General features: G+C 47.4%; 1 protein-coding gene across 1 annotated transcript in view; it reads left to right on the top strand.

Annotated features, from left to right (window-relative positions):
- Nucleotides 1-13865, top strand: part of LOC144167608 (integrin alpha-9-like) — a 108431-nt gene that overhangs the window by 47437 nt on the left and 47129 nt on the right. The window contains exons 9-14 of the mRNA XM_077696817.1: nt 2156-2230; nt 3784-3927; nt 4366-4468; nt 5655-5749; nt 7865-7967; nt 13448-13493. Of these exons, the coding sequence (XP_077552943.1) occupies nt 2156-2230; nt 3784-3927; nt 4366-4468; nt 5655-5749; nt 7865-7967; nt 13448-13493 (566 nt within the window). The remainder of the gene's footprint in view (nt 1-2155; nt 2231-3783; nt 3928-4365; nt 4469-5654; nt 5750-7864; nt 7968-13447; nt 13494-13865) is intronic.

A 13865-nucleotide genomic window follows, 5' to 3' on the forward strand; every position in this document is an offset into this window, starting at 1 on the left:
TTTTGAAGGGAGATATATATCCTCGGTCGGCTTCTCCTTGCAGAAAATACACAATGGGGCCACCACAACCCGACAACGCGTGTATGTATGTAAGTTCAATACGATTCCAAGGCGGTTTCTACAGACAGATTCTACAGACGGATTCTACGGTTTCTACAAACTGCGGGCATTTCAGGCAAAACCTTTTTCAGGCGGGGTGGTCTTGATAACCGGGCGCGAACGGAAGCGGCCGTCTCCGCTCATTAGCGAAGGCGCGCAGGGGATCTGTTGTAGAGAGCAAAAGTATTTTCTTTCTGTGCAGGTATATACGTGGGCCATATCGGAGTGGAAGTACGCGTACATGTAAAAAAAAAAAAACAAAAAAAACGTAACTTCACTGATCCATCGAGTTCCCAAAGTTTCATGCAAGACATCAAAAGGAGTGCGTATCGGTGCACTATACTTTCGAAAATTTCATATTGCGTGTTTCAGTGATCGGAAGAGCATCCATCAATCAAAATCTCGTATACACCTGGGCGGGAGATTTGCGCACCTGCGAACGGGGTTGCCTTTCTGCTTCGACCTGCACTCCTCTGGAAAACCATCTTATTGTGCAAATAAAATTATTATTATTAGCTGGCGCTTGTTTCAGCTCTCACTCAAACGAAACAGCGTTCAGCGCTCAACGAAAGTATAACAACACACTCAAACTAAATCCGACTTATGCGCTAGCCATCGTAAAATGTTTCGGACATTTCTTTGTTTTCAATTTACAAATCATATGTACTCAAATGGAGCCGATCTGCCCAGCAATGCCTCATGTAACATGACATGAGTTGCTGACGACGCGTAGTAAATCGTATCCTTGAAGACGGCGGCGGCGACGGCGGATTTATTCGCATCGTCGGCAGGTCGGCAGCGTGCGCGCTGCAGCACGGGGCTAGATAAGCTAGTTTCCGCAAGCAGCGAAGCGGCACAGTAGACGAGACTAAGGTGTGGTAGACTTACGCTTTATAAATTACTCCCATATGACTGACGCTTCTCACAAACAAACGGGAACTGACTTTGACGCCTCAGCCCGCTCCCCTTTTTTATTTATGTTTGATTTATTTTTGCTCATCAAACTTGGATTATAAAATTATAAAAAATTATAAAAGCATACAATAGGTAGTAAATACACTAAGGTATTAGCATAAAAGTGGCCCACTTTAAGTGTGTGATTCACAGAAAAAAAAAAAAACTGCTAACCGTGTCTTCAACTACTGATTTGCAAACAACACGTTGGCATCATGGCGGCACACGTGTTTATATCGCTCTGAGGGCCAGCTTTACCCTCCTGCCTTCTGGCAATTATCCGCGACCACGGCAATTGCAAAACAAACTATTTTACCGGGACCGTATTGAGACTAGAATTTGCGAGCCGACGCCGCCTGCGGAGATCTATCCATTTCCCCCTCTCTAAACTCAACGTGCGCCGGCTATCACGAGACCGGGAAGGAGTGTTCGTGTGTGTCCAGGGGCGGTATTCTCGTAACTGTCCCTTTTGAAAACGTCCCTTTTGAGTCCCTTTCATCGTGACGTACTTCCGGTTAAGCAGTAAGCGTTGGCAGTAGGTTTGTTGCGCTTGCGTTACGTCACTTCCGGTTGTTTGCTTTTAGCCAATCAGGGCTCGCCAAAAGGGACACTTTTGAAAGGGACGCAAAAGGGACAAAACTCGAGAATACCGCCCCAGGTTCGGGCCGTGTGCGAAGTGCTGTGAAGGCGGTAGAGCCATTGACGCTTCTGTATATAAATTCGGTGCTTTCAGTGACCGATGTGAGAACGCATCAGGCTTATGTAAGCTGCGCTGCTCTGTCCGAGTAATGCTGTGAGCTCGCCCGTAAGGACGTCGTTTCTGCATCGTCGCTGTTCATCTCTCGCCATGCAGTAAACCAGTTAAGTTTGCTCTCGGCTCTTTCTCGTCAACAGCACGACTGCACATCTGCTCGCCGCTCGTCCAACACACTACCACAACATGACGGAAGTGACGAAGCTCGGTACGGGGACGCCTTCGCCAGTGTTACAATAGACATTCGCCGTCCTCGGGAGCCTTGACTCGGGGTTACTTCATCGCAACAATTACTATCCTTCACGTATATAGGCAAAGAAATATACCAGCTTTTGTCCTCATTGACAGGTATTTCTGTTCGGAATCGATGGTCCTGGAAACAGCAGAAGTGTGGATATTAACAGCCACCTGTTAGGGTCTCAGGTAAGCTTTTGCGTAAGCCACTGTTATGTTTTTCAATGGTTTTAAATACAGGGTGGTGCGATGATAACTGGAACACTTTAAAAAAATTTCCTGAGCGAACCGCCGCTCTGTTTGCGCTCAAACTTCACACGAAGGTCCTATTTTGTGGTCTATTTTGTTTCACACCGGAAACAATGACGGTGCTTACCTGTTTATTCTGAAAATAAATAAGAACGATTTTCGCCTATGGGAAAATGGCGGCCGATTTAGACATGCGAGCCAACGCAAGTTGATCTTGGAACGACGACGCCACCTGGGGTATGCAGAGCGAAACGGACGTTTGGTATTCACGCTCCTTCCACGGCCAGAAGAAGCCAAATGGAGAAGCAGACTATCAGAAAATGTGAAAGCGGGTTTTCTGATCGTCTGCTACCGCATTTGGCTCCTTCCACGGCAGGAAGAAGCCAAATGGGGCAGCAGACGAAGGAGCCGAATGAGCTAGCAGATGATCAGAAAATGTGAAAGCAGGTGAGGAAACAAATCCAACGTTGACTAGGAACGATGAACCGTCGGTATATATTATTATGATTAGTATGCATGGCTGTTCCACATTAGTATGCATGGCCGTTCCACAACATTGCAAGATTTCGCGAAAGTTCCCCCTGTAATCGTTATAATAGAGTAAATGCAGATGATTCGTCGGACGAAATTTTGATTAACAAAAAAATTAAGACAAATATAAAATCATTTCGGAAAATGGCGAACCGTGTAACGCCCTGCATTTCCACAATAATGCAGATTTCGGGAAACTTCTAAATGTAATCGTTGTAATAACCTAAATGGAGACAATTGCTACGATGAAATTTTTAAAAACTAGACAGTAAAAAAAATATTAAAAAATGACGGAAAATGGCGAACCGTATAACGCCCTGCATTTCCACAATAATTCAGATTTTGCGAAAGTTCCACTTCTGATCATTATAATAGCGATGGAGTGGTTGGTCAGACAGAATTTCGAAAAACCAATAAATTTGGGTGGAAAAAACTCACACTCACGACAACGGCACAGGAATGCTACGCATTAGTAGACAATTATCGGAATTTCTGCAGAATTTTTTTTACGGAGACCGAAGAAAACAGCCGGCGCCGCCGCTCAGAGCATTCATTTTCCCATATCCGCGGAACGGGTCACCATATGGTAAAAGTGTTTCTATTTGATTTCTAAAGAACATATTTGGACGCATTTACCTCTCCAAACGAAAAGAAAATTACGTAGCTAATAAAGTGCGACCACAGTGCAAAGTTCCAGTGCACGAATGAGTGCACATGGTTTGCTCGAAAGCAGCGTTTTTTCAGGAATCTCATTCATTTATTATTTCGACAACCTGCACTTTGAACTCCCATTTGATTTTGTTGCGAACGTATATTCTGTGACTATAAAAAAAAAGGGGGGGGGGGGGCAAAACACTCTCTACGTGGTTCTTTTTACCCTTCTTTTATGCTGTGGCTCGATATTGCTGAACGTTCCACCAGCCTCGTCCTTGACATCACCAACCTCTGCTGTCATAACACAGATGTGCGAGTACTTTGGGGCGTCATTACTAGCCATCGATCTGGATAAGGACGGCGTCGATGACCTGCTGGTCGGTGCACCATCGTACACCATTAACCGTGGTCGAGACGAAGGGCGCGTCTACGTGTTCCGAAGCAACGGCGTCGTGAGTACACCTTGAATCTGCCGTTATACGAGAGCAAGGCGGCTCAGCGGTTGTCCATATGCAAATAGATTTGATGTCAGATGACGAACGCGGTCTGAAAGGGTATACAGCCTTTTGTGAATTGTAGCTTCTTGCGAAGGTGTGTCTTTTAGTGCGAAGTCTCTTTTTCTTCGGTATCGATGAAAGAAGGTACAAAAGAGCAAGTCCTGATGGAAGCCTAACTAAATAGCGGTATTATTGGGCTGTGTGCAAATTACCGAGGTATGGACGCCACTGCAACGTACTCCACCTGAATAATTGCATTAGTCTTGTCCCCATTCCTCATGCAGTGTCTGCAACAGTAAAAAAACACAAACACCGAACACCGCAGGCTCGTGTTGCCCGCCTTTTTCTGATTCTGCCTTCCCGAACTTTCTGCCCTTATTTTCTACCCCACAGGTAATATACGCGTCCGGTCACATGGACGGACATCGAGCCACGGCTGCCCGGTTCGGAACAGCAATGGCCAACGTTGGAGACCTAAACATGGATGGAATTCAAGGTGCGCGAGAATATCGCAGAAAGCAATAAAACTCCAACCAAACCAACTTACACGCTGAAGACTCCGAAAACAATTACAGACGTCATAAAATAGGATGCCTTATTGCTGGCGGAAGGCTTTGTTTCACTTTCCGTTTCGGTAAACATTTCGCCTTGCGGCACGAGCACAGTCAAAACGTGCATGCAGGACAACGCGAGAGCCTACCGTACCTAACTACGCACTAGCGCGTATATATGTGTGTATATGCACAGTAGCAAGCGGTATAAGCCAGATATTATTAGCGCGATCGGCTCTGCAGCATGCAAGGTGTCAGCAAGTTGTCAACTGGGTTTCTGGCCCATTGCGTGTGTATTTTCTACACCTTCTCCAAGGCAGGGCCGCACCTCACCGAAAAGATTGTCGAGGGGGCGACATACGGTTGTGGGGCTTCACGGCCTACTTTGCCTGAAAACCGCCGTACCAAGATGGTGTTATAATGACCTTTACTAAAGGGCTTCACATCTTTCCGAGGAAAGCGAAAGCCAATAAGCCAATACTCAGGAAGATGGCAATGATCAAGTAGAGTGGGCTCGGGTCACACTGATCGCTTTATGGCGGGCTGCTCTGAATCAACACAATAAATAAAACAGAAGTGGCAAAAAGAAATGTCAGGTTTAATTATTTATTTATCAGCAAATAAAGCATTGTTCGCCGTGGTAAAACGCCGAAAAAGCAACGAAACGCGATCTATTTCCGCCTTTATGGCGTCCATTTAATAAAGACAAAAGTATCACGCAACCTTGCGACGACAATTGTGAGTAGCGCAACTAGCACAGACACTGCATGCTGATATGCCCCAGAGCTTCACCCTGCCTGTGATTCACAGAAAGTTTTGTTGGCTTACGTTGTTACCAAAGGGTCGCTGCCTTCCTCCCCCTCGCTTCGCTGCTTCCGCAGACCCGCCGCGGTGGCTCAGGGGCTAAGGCGTTGCGCTACTGAGCACGAGGTAGCGGGTTCGATTCCCGGCCGCGGTGTTCTGATGGAGGCGAAAAGCGAAAACGCCCGTGTGTACGAGATTTCGGCGCACGTTAAATATACCCAGGTGGTCAAAATTAATCCGGAGCCCTCCACTACGGTGCACCTGCCTAATCGCCTGGGTTGCGTCGGCGCGTCAAACCCTACAATCAATCAGTCGCTGCTTCCGCAGACGTGGCAGTCGGTGCACCGTACGAGAACGATGTGGGCGCCGTCTACATCTACCACGGCTCACCCACGCTCGGTGAAAGGGCTGCCTACGCGCAGGTGAGTGAGTCCCAGGCAAGAGAGCACCTTCAGGTTTACTTGCATGGACGAACTAAACATAAATTGGTTTAGCCGTTCGTATCGGTGACTCGGTAATCCATGAGAAGTGAAAAATCGCTCAGGAAGACAACTGCCTTAGGTGAAGACAACGGCACGCCGCTCACTTCTGCGTCATAGTTATGTCCTCGCTTTTCTTATATTTGGGCTGTGATTATTCCCTCACCGTTCTGTCACATTATCGGAAGAAAGTATGTACTAGGTATAATAGCCTACCACTGCCTTATAAAGTAGGTGAGTGTATAAAAACAGTAAACGGACCTTTTGAGTGAGCAAGCAAGGAAGCGGGAAAGTTTCAAACGCTTTGTTTCTTTACTTGACCACCCGGGTTAATCTAGGGGTTAATTAAAGAAGGGAAAATAGAAGGAAGTAGAAAAGCAAAAGAAAGAGCAGTACAAAAATTAGTAAGGAAAGCGATAAAAGTGGTCGATAGTATACGGGTAGGCATGTAGTCTAGTTTCGTCCAGTGTCTGTCTTCTTGCACCCAGCGGCTGTAGTCTTCCGGCTTATCCCACCGGAGACCACCAGCCCCTCTGAGCGCGTTGTCCCGAGCTGTTCTTGTTCCCGTGCGCATCCACAGAAGATGCTTGGCATCAGCTTCAGCCACCGCAGCCGGACACTTGGGACAAGTTCCTTGGAGTTTTGTATGTGTATTTTAGCCTGCTCAATTTTTTATATTAAATAAGCGAAGTTAGTGAGCCCGCCGAGGTTCGTCTGACAGCGCGCCGAGGTTCGTCTGACTTCGACTCTGCCAAAGCTCGCCAAATGCCCCACGCTCAGTTCGACGCTCACTTCGACGTCTTCCGACAACATAGGTAGCGAAGCAAGCTTATAGGCTGTTTTTTTAAGAGCGAATGCTCTTTATAAGCGACCCCAAAATATCCACCGCCGGCGGCGGCGTCCGCAGTGCTCCTCTATATTTAAGAAAGAAACAGCAACCGGCGCCAGGTTTCGATCCGAGGACTTTGCGGGCCGCAGCCCGACGCTCTACCGAATAAGCTACGGACGCGACGCTGATATCGGTGTCAGAACGCGCCTTATATCTTTAACGCACTCAAACTACGTCGTCAGCGGCGTGCGTTGGCGACTCAGCGGCGTTATAGCGGCTTGATAACTGCGTGGTGTACACGTGATACTACAAACCCGATGGAAGAGATGGAAGAGAAGGCGGCGAGGTGGTGGGCTGCGGGGGCCGAGCGCAAGCGCCGCAAACGGGCCGACAACCGTGCATTCGCACTTTCACATTCTCCCCCTCGGGGAAATGCGGGGGAATTTTCTTTCTCGTGGAGCTTTTTTTGTTTTCTCATTGAAACTAATGTGAAAGGGCGATGGACAGTGACTTTGCAAACTAACTTGCGGCTTTTTTAAGTGCCCACAATAGTCTGAATTGCTCGCATAAATTGTGCTGCTACAAACCCTGTTAACTTCAACAGCGCACGCAGTGGTGTGCTTCAGTAAATAGTCTCATTTATTTTGCGTAGAACCGGTATCTCGCAACACACATTAATACATATGCACAAAAGGCCTTCAAAGTACTTAGTTGCGTAAAGGCCGAAGACGGAGAATCATAAGATACCTTGTTCATTTATAAGGCAGCAAAATAATACGACAACCCGTTAAGTTCTCGTCGCGACGCGACGCGAGTAATACGACGCGAGTATCGTTATTCACGTCTCGGACAACGCCAAATTTTGCTGTTACCTTCAGCTCGCGATGTTTTGTAGCGAAAGCTACAGTACGCTACCTCGGACAGTCTTGGCGGAGTGACCAGTTTTCACCTTGAGAGCTAGAGGTCAAACCACACCCCCTTCCACAAGCGCCCGGATTGGAGCAGCGGCCGATGGCGGGGAGAGATAGGCGAGGAGGGAACGTAGAAGCGCGCGGGACCGAATCTCTGGTTTCTCTCTTTGTAAAGCCACTTGTGTGAATTCAAGTGACGTCGCATGGGCAATTGTTGTGGGTGTCGTTTAAAGCCTTGCTTTCCAACCACCTTCACAGCCTGGATTGGAGTCAATTTTTTTCCTCTCTCATTTCTTTGTGCCCACGCTGACTGCGCAGAGAATAGACTCGAGCGCGCTCTCGTCGCGCATCGGATCTCCACTAGAAGGATTCGGCATCAGCATATCCAAGGGCCTTGACATCGACTCTAATCGCTACAATGGTAGGATCTTTTATTCACTTATGCCTCGTTTTACCCACATTTTTTGTGATTTTTCTTTGTACCTGTTACACAAAAAATGTTTACGCAGTTGATGACACCGCTGCAACATGAAGATGTTAATGTGGAGCTGACTGCTCATCAGAGCCACTATTTCTTCTCTATAAAGATAATTTTAGCATCCTTCTGTGTCTCGCTCACTCACTTACTAACTCTGACACTCACTCATCCATTAGGACATTACTCAGACACGCACTCACTCACTCACTAACTCACTTGCTCACTCATTTAGACACTCGCTCGCTTACTCACTCAGCCACTCAAACATTCATACCTACGCTCACTCAGATACTCTCTCAGTCAGGCACACACTCACTCATTCAGACGCTCACTCATTCAGACACTCGCTCACTCAGGTAATCACTCACTCAGGCACTCCCTCCATATTTCCCTTCCTCCCTCACTCACTCACACACTTGTACGCAGGGCAGCCATCGCTGCTATTTACTCCCGACCAGAGTCTGGCCCGGCCCACACGCTCCGTTACGCCCAATAGAGAGCTTCAGTATACGCCTCGAGCACGGCCTGTAGGGGCGCCACTGAAATCCCCCTAGCGGCCCGTTTCGAAAGCAGACGCGGGAGTCCGCGCCCCGCTCCCCAGTGCCGCCGCTGGTTTTGCGGCACGTTCACGACTGAGATATACTGTTTGCGGGCGTTTGATATCCATGTTTATGTGGAGCAGTCCCTCTGTTAGCAAATGGGGTGTGTTTACGAGAATGTAAATGTTTCTGACGCGATCTTAGTGTGGTATATTTGGTCTGTATAAGCGCCAGGTGTGTGCCACAGGCCAGCGTCGCGGAACCGGCGTATGATGGAGCCGATTGCAGTTACACTGACCTGAATTTACTATCCGCGTCTCCGTAACCCCCAGTTCCTCAGATGTTCATGTTACGGCTATACGATTTAAATTGGTTTTGTGCGCTTACATAATCAGCGGAGCACTCATACCTGACAGCACGCCAGTTACGTTTGCCAATATTATGCCTCAGATATTGATCACCACCATTTACAAACTAGTCTGTGTTAATTTCGAGAATATTCAACAGAAGTATGATGGACAATGCATAATTATACTGGGAGATCTGTACACGACAGAGTCGTCTTGTCGTGAGGGGAGCGCCCGCAAACATTCATCTGCTACATATATCCCCTGCGAGCAGCGCGGAGACGGGCTTAAAGAATTATCCGCGTCCGCGACTAAATGCTTCTTCGAAATATCGTCATATGGCACAGGGAGCCTGCAGAATAAAGCAGAAACTGAAATCAGAGGGCCTTATCACATACCACACTCTTCCAATTACACTTTTAATCGCCTTATTGTTGAACAGCCTACCCTGTATACTTCCAAAAATGCGTCCGCCGTACGATCAGCTCTTCGTTGAAGTAGAAAAACAAAAGGAAAGTGAACGCAAAATTTGTGTGTGGGATTACTAAACTGTTCATTGCCTGATTCCGCTCCACATTTGTTCACAGCGTCCCCCTCCTCTCCCCCTCCCCCCCCCCCCCCGCCGATGTCTCGCGAAAAAGCAGTGCATTTCGCGTATAGTTGGTCTAGTGAACCCTACCTGGCTTAAGTTTCGACAAACGTCTTTAGCATGTCAGAAGCTGCACTGTTTTTTTTTTTTCATTTCTGTTAGAGCTATTATGTTTCTTAATTGCGCACCAATTGCATAGCATTTTTTCCCGTGGTTTCATTAACTTGCCTTGGTTCTTGCTATATGGCGTATGTGGGCACATATTTAACGACGCACAGGCTTGGAATTTACTTAACATTTTAGCATGGTTTATATTCTTATAACAGGCATTAGTTATTGTACGGGATTGGGTAATCACATCCCCGAAACACATTTTCCTGCGACGTACATATTTGAAACGAGGCCGCGTTCGTTGTCCACGCTGCAAAATGAAGCCAACCTCTCATTGTGCCACTATTGGGTCTGAACGAGGCAACAGCAGAATTCATTTGTGCCTGATGTTTTGGAGGTGGCATGGGTCATATGTTGCTGCCGTCGCCGACGCCCGGAAGAGCGGCGACAAAGCGCGCAGAACCGCGTCCCAGGGTAGCTCTTGCAGGCCATCGCGTACTCCACGAAGACACAGCTGCTTTTTAAGTGGCCTAAACGTACTCTTTTCCCATAGATGTCACCAGAACAAGTTTTTTTAGGGCGTGGTAAGGCGAAAAGAGGCGAAACAGAACCAAAACACTGCACGAGTCCCTATCAGCCACGCAGAGCAAATCCCGTCAACGCCGCGGAGAAGCGGCGGCAGGCGGCGCAGCGATCGCGAATCTCGAGGCGTATAGCGTTTTTTGCCCTAAGAAAAATGTTAGCGTATGATATTCCCTTACTTCGGTCGCACTGCCCTTGCGCAGTACACATATTTGGTTTTGCGTTGAGCGGTCGTATACAACAAGGACATGCTATTTCAGTAAAGTAGCGTGCGTAGTATACGCTACGGTCCTTGCGTATTCCTGGGTTTTCAAAATCATGGCAGGTAGAGCGGGGCACCTCAGCGTTAAGCTCCTTTCTGTGCAGTAATTTGCATATTACAGAACACGTTTTTGCTCCTGTCGTGTTAAATTGATCCCGTGGTTTGCATGTTGCTCCGCGCTGAGCGAAACTAACGTGGAATCGCTGACTGTCCGAAGCTGTGCGTCATCTGTCGACGTGTTCGCCTCAAGGTGGAAGGTGCCGGTGTGTATACGGGTGGAATGTGCTTGCTATGTTCAGAATTAGTTACCACCAGTGATAGCTCAACCCAGTGTGGGCTGTTAAGAGCCTTCTCGGCTTGCGCCAGGCTGAAGTGACTTCCGGTTCGATACCGCAAATCGCAAGAAGTGGCTGCGATGTTTACTGCGGCCTGGATGCAAAAGATTACGCTTTTAAAGCGAAGATTTATTGTTTTCACTGATGCCGTTGTACGCCAATACACCCTGCAGGAAAGCCAACTTTCTCTGACTATGATGATGAATTATCGCGGGTGAAGTGAAAGAAAAAAGACGCTTCCAGTGGCCGGAAACGAACCTAGGTCCATCGCGTTACGAAGCAGAGTCTATCCGATTGCTTCATTCCGACATGGTCGAAGCTGTTTGGAAAACTCAGAACACAACCAAAGAATGCGTCACGAGAAGAATGACCGTGTTCTGCATGCAGTAAGGCTGTTAGCCACAAGACGTTAGGCCTAACTCCCCATTTTGAGGTTTAGGACGTTAGGCCTAACGTCACATCTTGGGGCTTAACACCTCATCCTGGAAACCATTAAAAAAATTGCTCACTGAACGCCATGCAGCAGGTACCGATTCGCGCCGTACACCACAAACCCGAACTGGCCTAAGGAGTGGACACCCGAGAGTTTCTGTGGGAATTATAGAAAAGTGGTGCGATACTGGCACTGTCGGATTAGCATACCGAAGAATCCACCATGAGAAAGCCTCGCGTTCAACCATCGTCGTCGTTAGACGGAGGGGTGCGTGATTTTTTTTGTGCATCGGCCTAGCAGCGCAAGCAGTTACGTAGTTACGTCGCGTTTGTTTGAAACGTATTTCTCGGTTGTTTTCGAGTCGAACTAAATGCATACGTGAAGCCCGGTCTTTTGGTTACGTGCATTGTGTGCGATCGACAAACCAAGCAACCTCGGGGCTTTAACCCCTCCGCTATAGAGTGTAGGAGAATACTTCTATCATTCTGTGCCCGTTTTGCATTCCATTCTAACGGGAAAGCGTTTGGTTTCACTGGTTGGGTAGTCATGTAAAATTCCAGGTTCTCGTTCAGGCAGATGAGTGAGTCGCTTCGCATTCCGGTCAACAGATGGCACAGTAAGCGTTAGCGTTAGAGCAGGTTGCTTGTGAAGTAAGAGCTTTGTGGGGAAGTATTCACAAAATGATGGGGTATGCGTGGTCTGCGGAAAAGAAACAGAAACTATCCGGCACATAGGGTTAGAATGTGAGGGTATCCATCCAAATCTACCTGAGTGAAATATTCGGCTCCCAGAAGCCCTAGGATTTAAGTGTAGCACAGAGGAAGTTAACTTCAAGGCTGTCGAGCGTACGAAAAGAAGATTAGAATGCTGGCGGACGAAAAGCAGAGAGAGGAATATTGCCTAGGACAGTTACCACCTGTAACAGAAAAAGTATTGTTTTGTGTCTAATAAGCTTTTTGTGCCTGCCCTAGGCAGCGCTGTATTAAACAAAGAGAGTAAAACATAGGTATATTAGTCCTTTTTGGTAAGATGAGATGTCATCACCCCGCTACAAAGGGGAAACCAATAGCAATCATCATCGTGTCGCGACGCAATACCGACGAAACGCTGTACTAAAACTCTTCGCGGTGCCGATGTAGCGCGCTGCAAGAATTTACCGTTCAGCGTGCGAAAAGGCAGCAAACGCTATACTAAAACGAATGTGCAGGACAGGGATGGCCATGGTTGTATGCATCGTTATGTACTGACAATTTTCTGATGCTTGAAGTAAGTCCCATGCCTTGAAACGTCGATTCAGCACACAAAGGACATGTCTACGCACGTTGCGGCAATTTTGGTATTAGGCATGGTTAGAGTCGTTGGCTAGTTCGAGCTGGCACACCGCCATGAATTGCAAGAACCAGGCCTTTTTGTGTCTGTACGCCTCACCGCTGAAGCCGCCCAGGACGACAAAGGTCGGCGCGCTTTACAGCGTGTACTGGACGTTGACAAAGGACCCATTTAATTGGCAAAGTAGCGTTGGTGACACGCAAGCCGATTCGAAAATTATTCGGTCGAGTGCGGAGACCGCGTACGGGTACGCGAATGGGTACTGTACAGACACTTTTAGCACCATTCTAAACATCCATTGACTACGATCAAGAGTGGCGAAGGTGGTGAGGAGGGTGTTTGCGGTAAAACACATGTGACTAGTGTGACTGGCACCTGGAAACACGGCTTTTCATCTGCGATGAAATGCCCTTCGCTTCGAGACACGTCCCGCTAGCGCCGTTACGCTTTATTACCACTCGTCACTTCATAGCCCTTTAGGAGTACGAAAGGCGCCATTAACTCCGTCATTCTAGACGGACACCGCAGAATTAATCACTCTTACAGTTCCGTACAGAAGAGAAGAAGAGGAGGCTTCCTGGGAGGATTTGGATTCCGCGAGCAATTATAATTTTGGGCAGTGTGTATAGGCCTTGCCCCTGTGCTCCGCATTTTGAGATACGTTAAATAATACCTGGATGCCTATATTAGTCGGCTGTTTCCACTACGTGCGCCTTCTAGACAGCCGTGTTAAGCTCTAAATAGGAACGTACGGGAACGTTGCGAAGAGAGGGAAAATAACTTTAGCTCGTAAATGTTTGTTGCACAGTTGTGCGTGTTGACCTTCCACAGCATTTGCTGGCTCAGTTTGATTAAAATCTATTATTCCGTACTGACGTGCCCAATTGCTTTTACAGACATCATGGTCGGGTCTTACATGACTGACAGCGCTGTGTTGCTTAGGTGAGTGCATGAGTTGTTTCACCGATAACCCGTTTGCATAAAACGCCGTTATTTATCATTCTGTCGCAAACTATATGAGATAGTTTAGCAAACGAGCTTATCTATGATTTATAGACAGACGCGGAAGCATACGATCACACAGGCGTATAAAAATACTTTTTCTAAATAGTCAGGAAATTCTTGTCCTGTTATTTTGCCCTCCGAATGTTTTTACCGAAACTTATTTCACACATACGAAGGCTTGGGAATGTATTTAGAGTATCTTGAATTCTTCTTCTTCTTCTTCTTCTTCTTCTTCTTTAAAGTATTTGTAAATTCTTCTTAAAGTCTTCTTTCGTTTGGCTGAACTAGGCTGCGCCACATAAAAGAATT

The sequence above is a fragment of the Haemaphysalis longicornis genome, unplaced genomic scaffold (genome assembly GCF_048455015.1).
Source record: "Haemaphysalis longicornis isolate Haplotype H1 unplaced genomic scaffold, Haemaphysalis longicornis Haplotype H1 scaffold_2, whole genome shotgun sequence".
Taxonomy (NCBI): Eukaryota; Metazoa; Arthropoda; class Arachnida; order Ixodida; family Ixodidae; genus Haemaphysalis; species Haemaphysalis longicornis.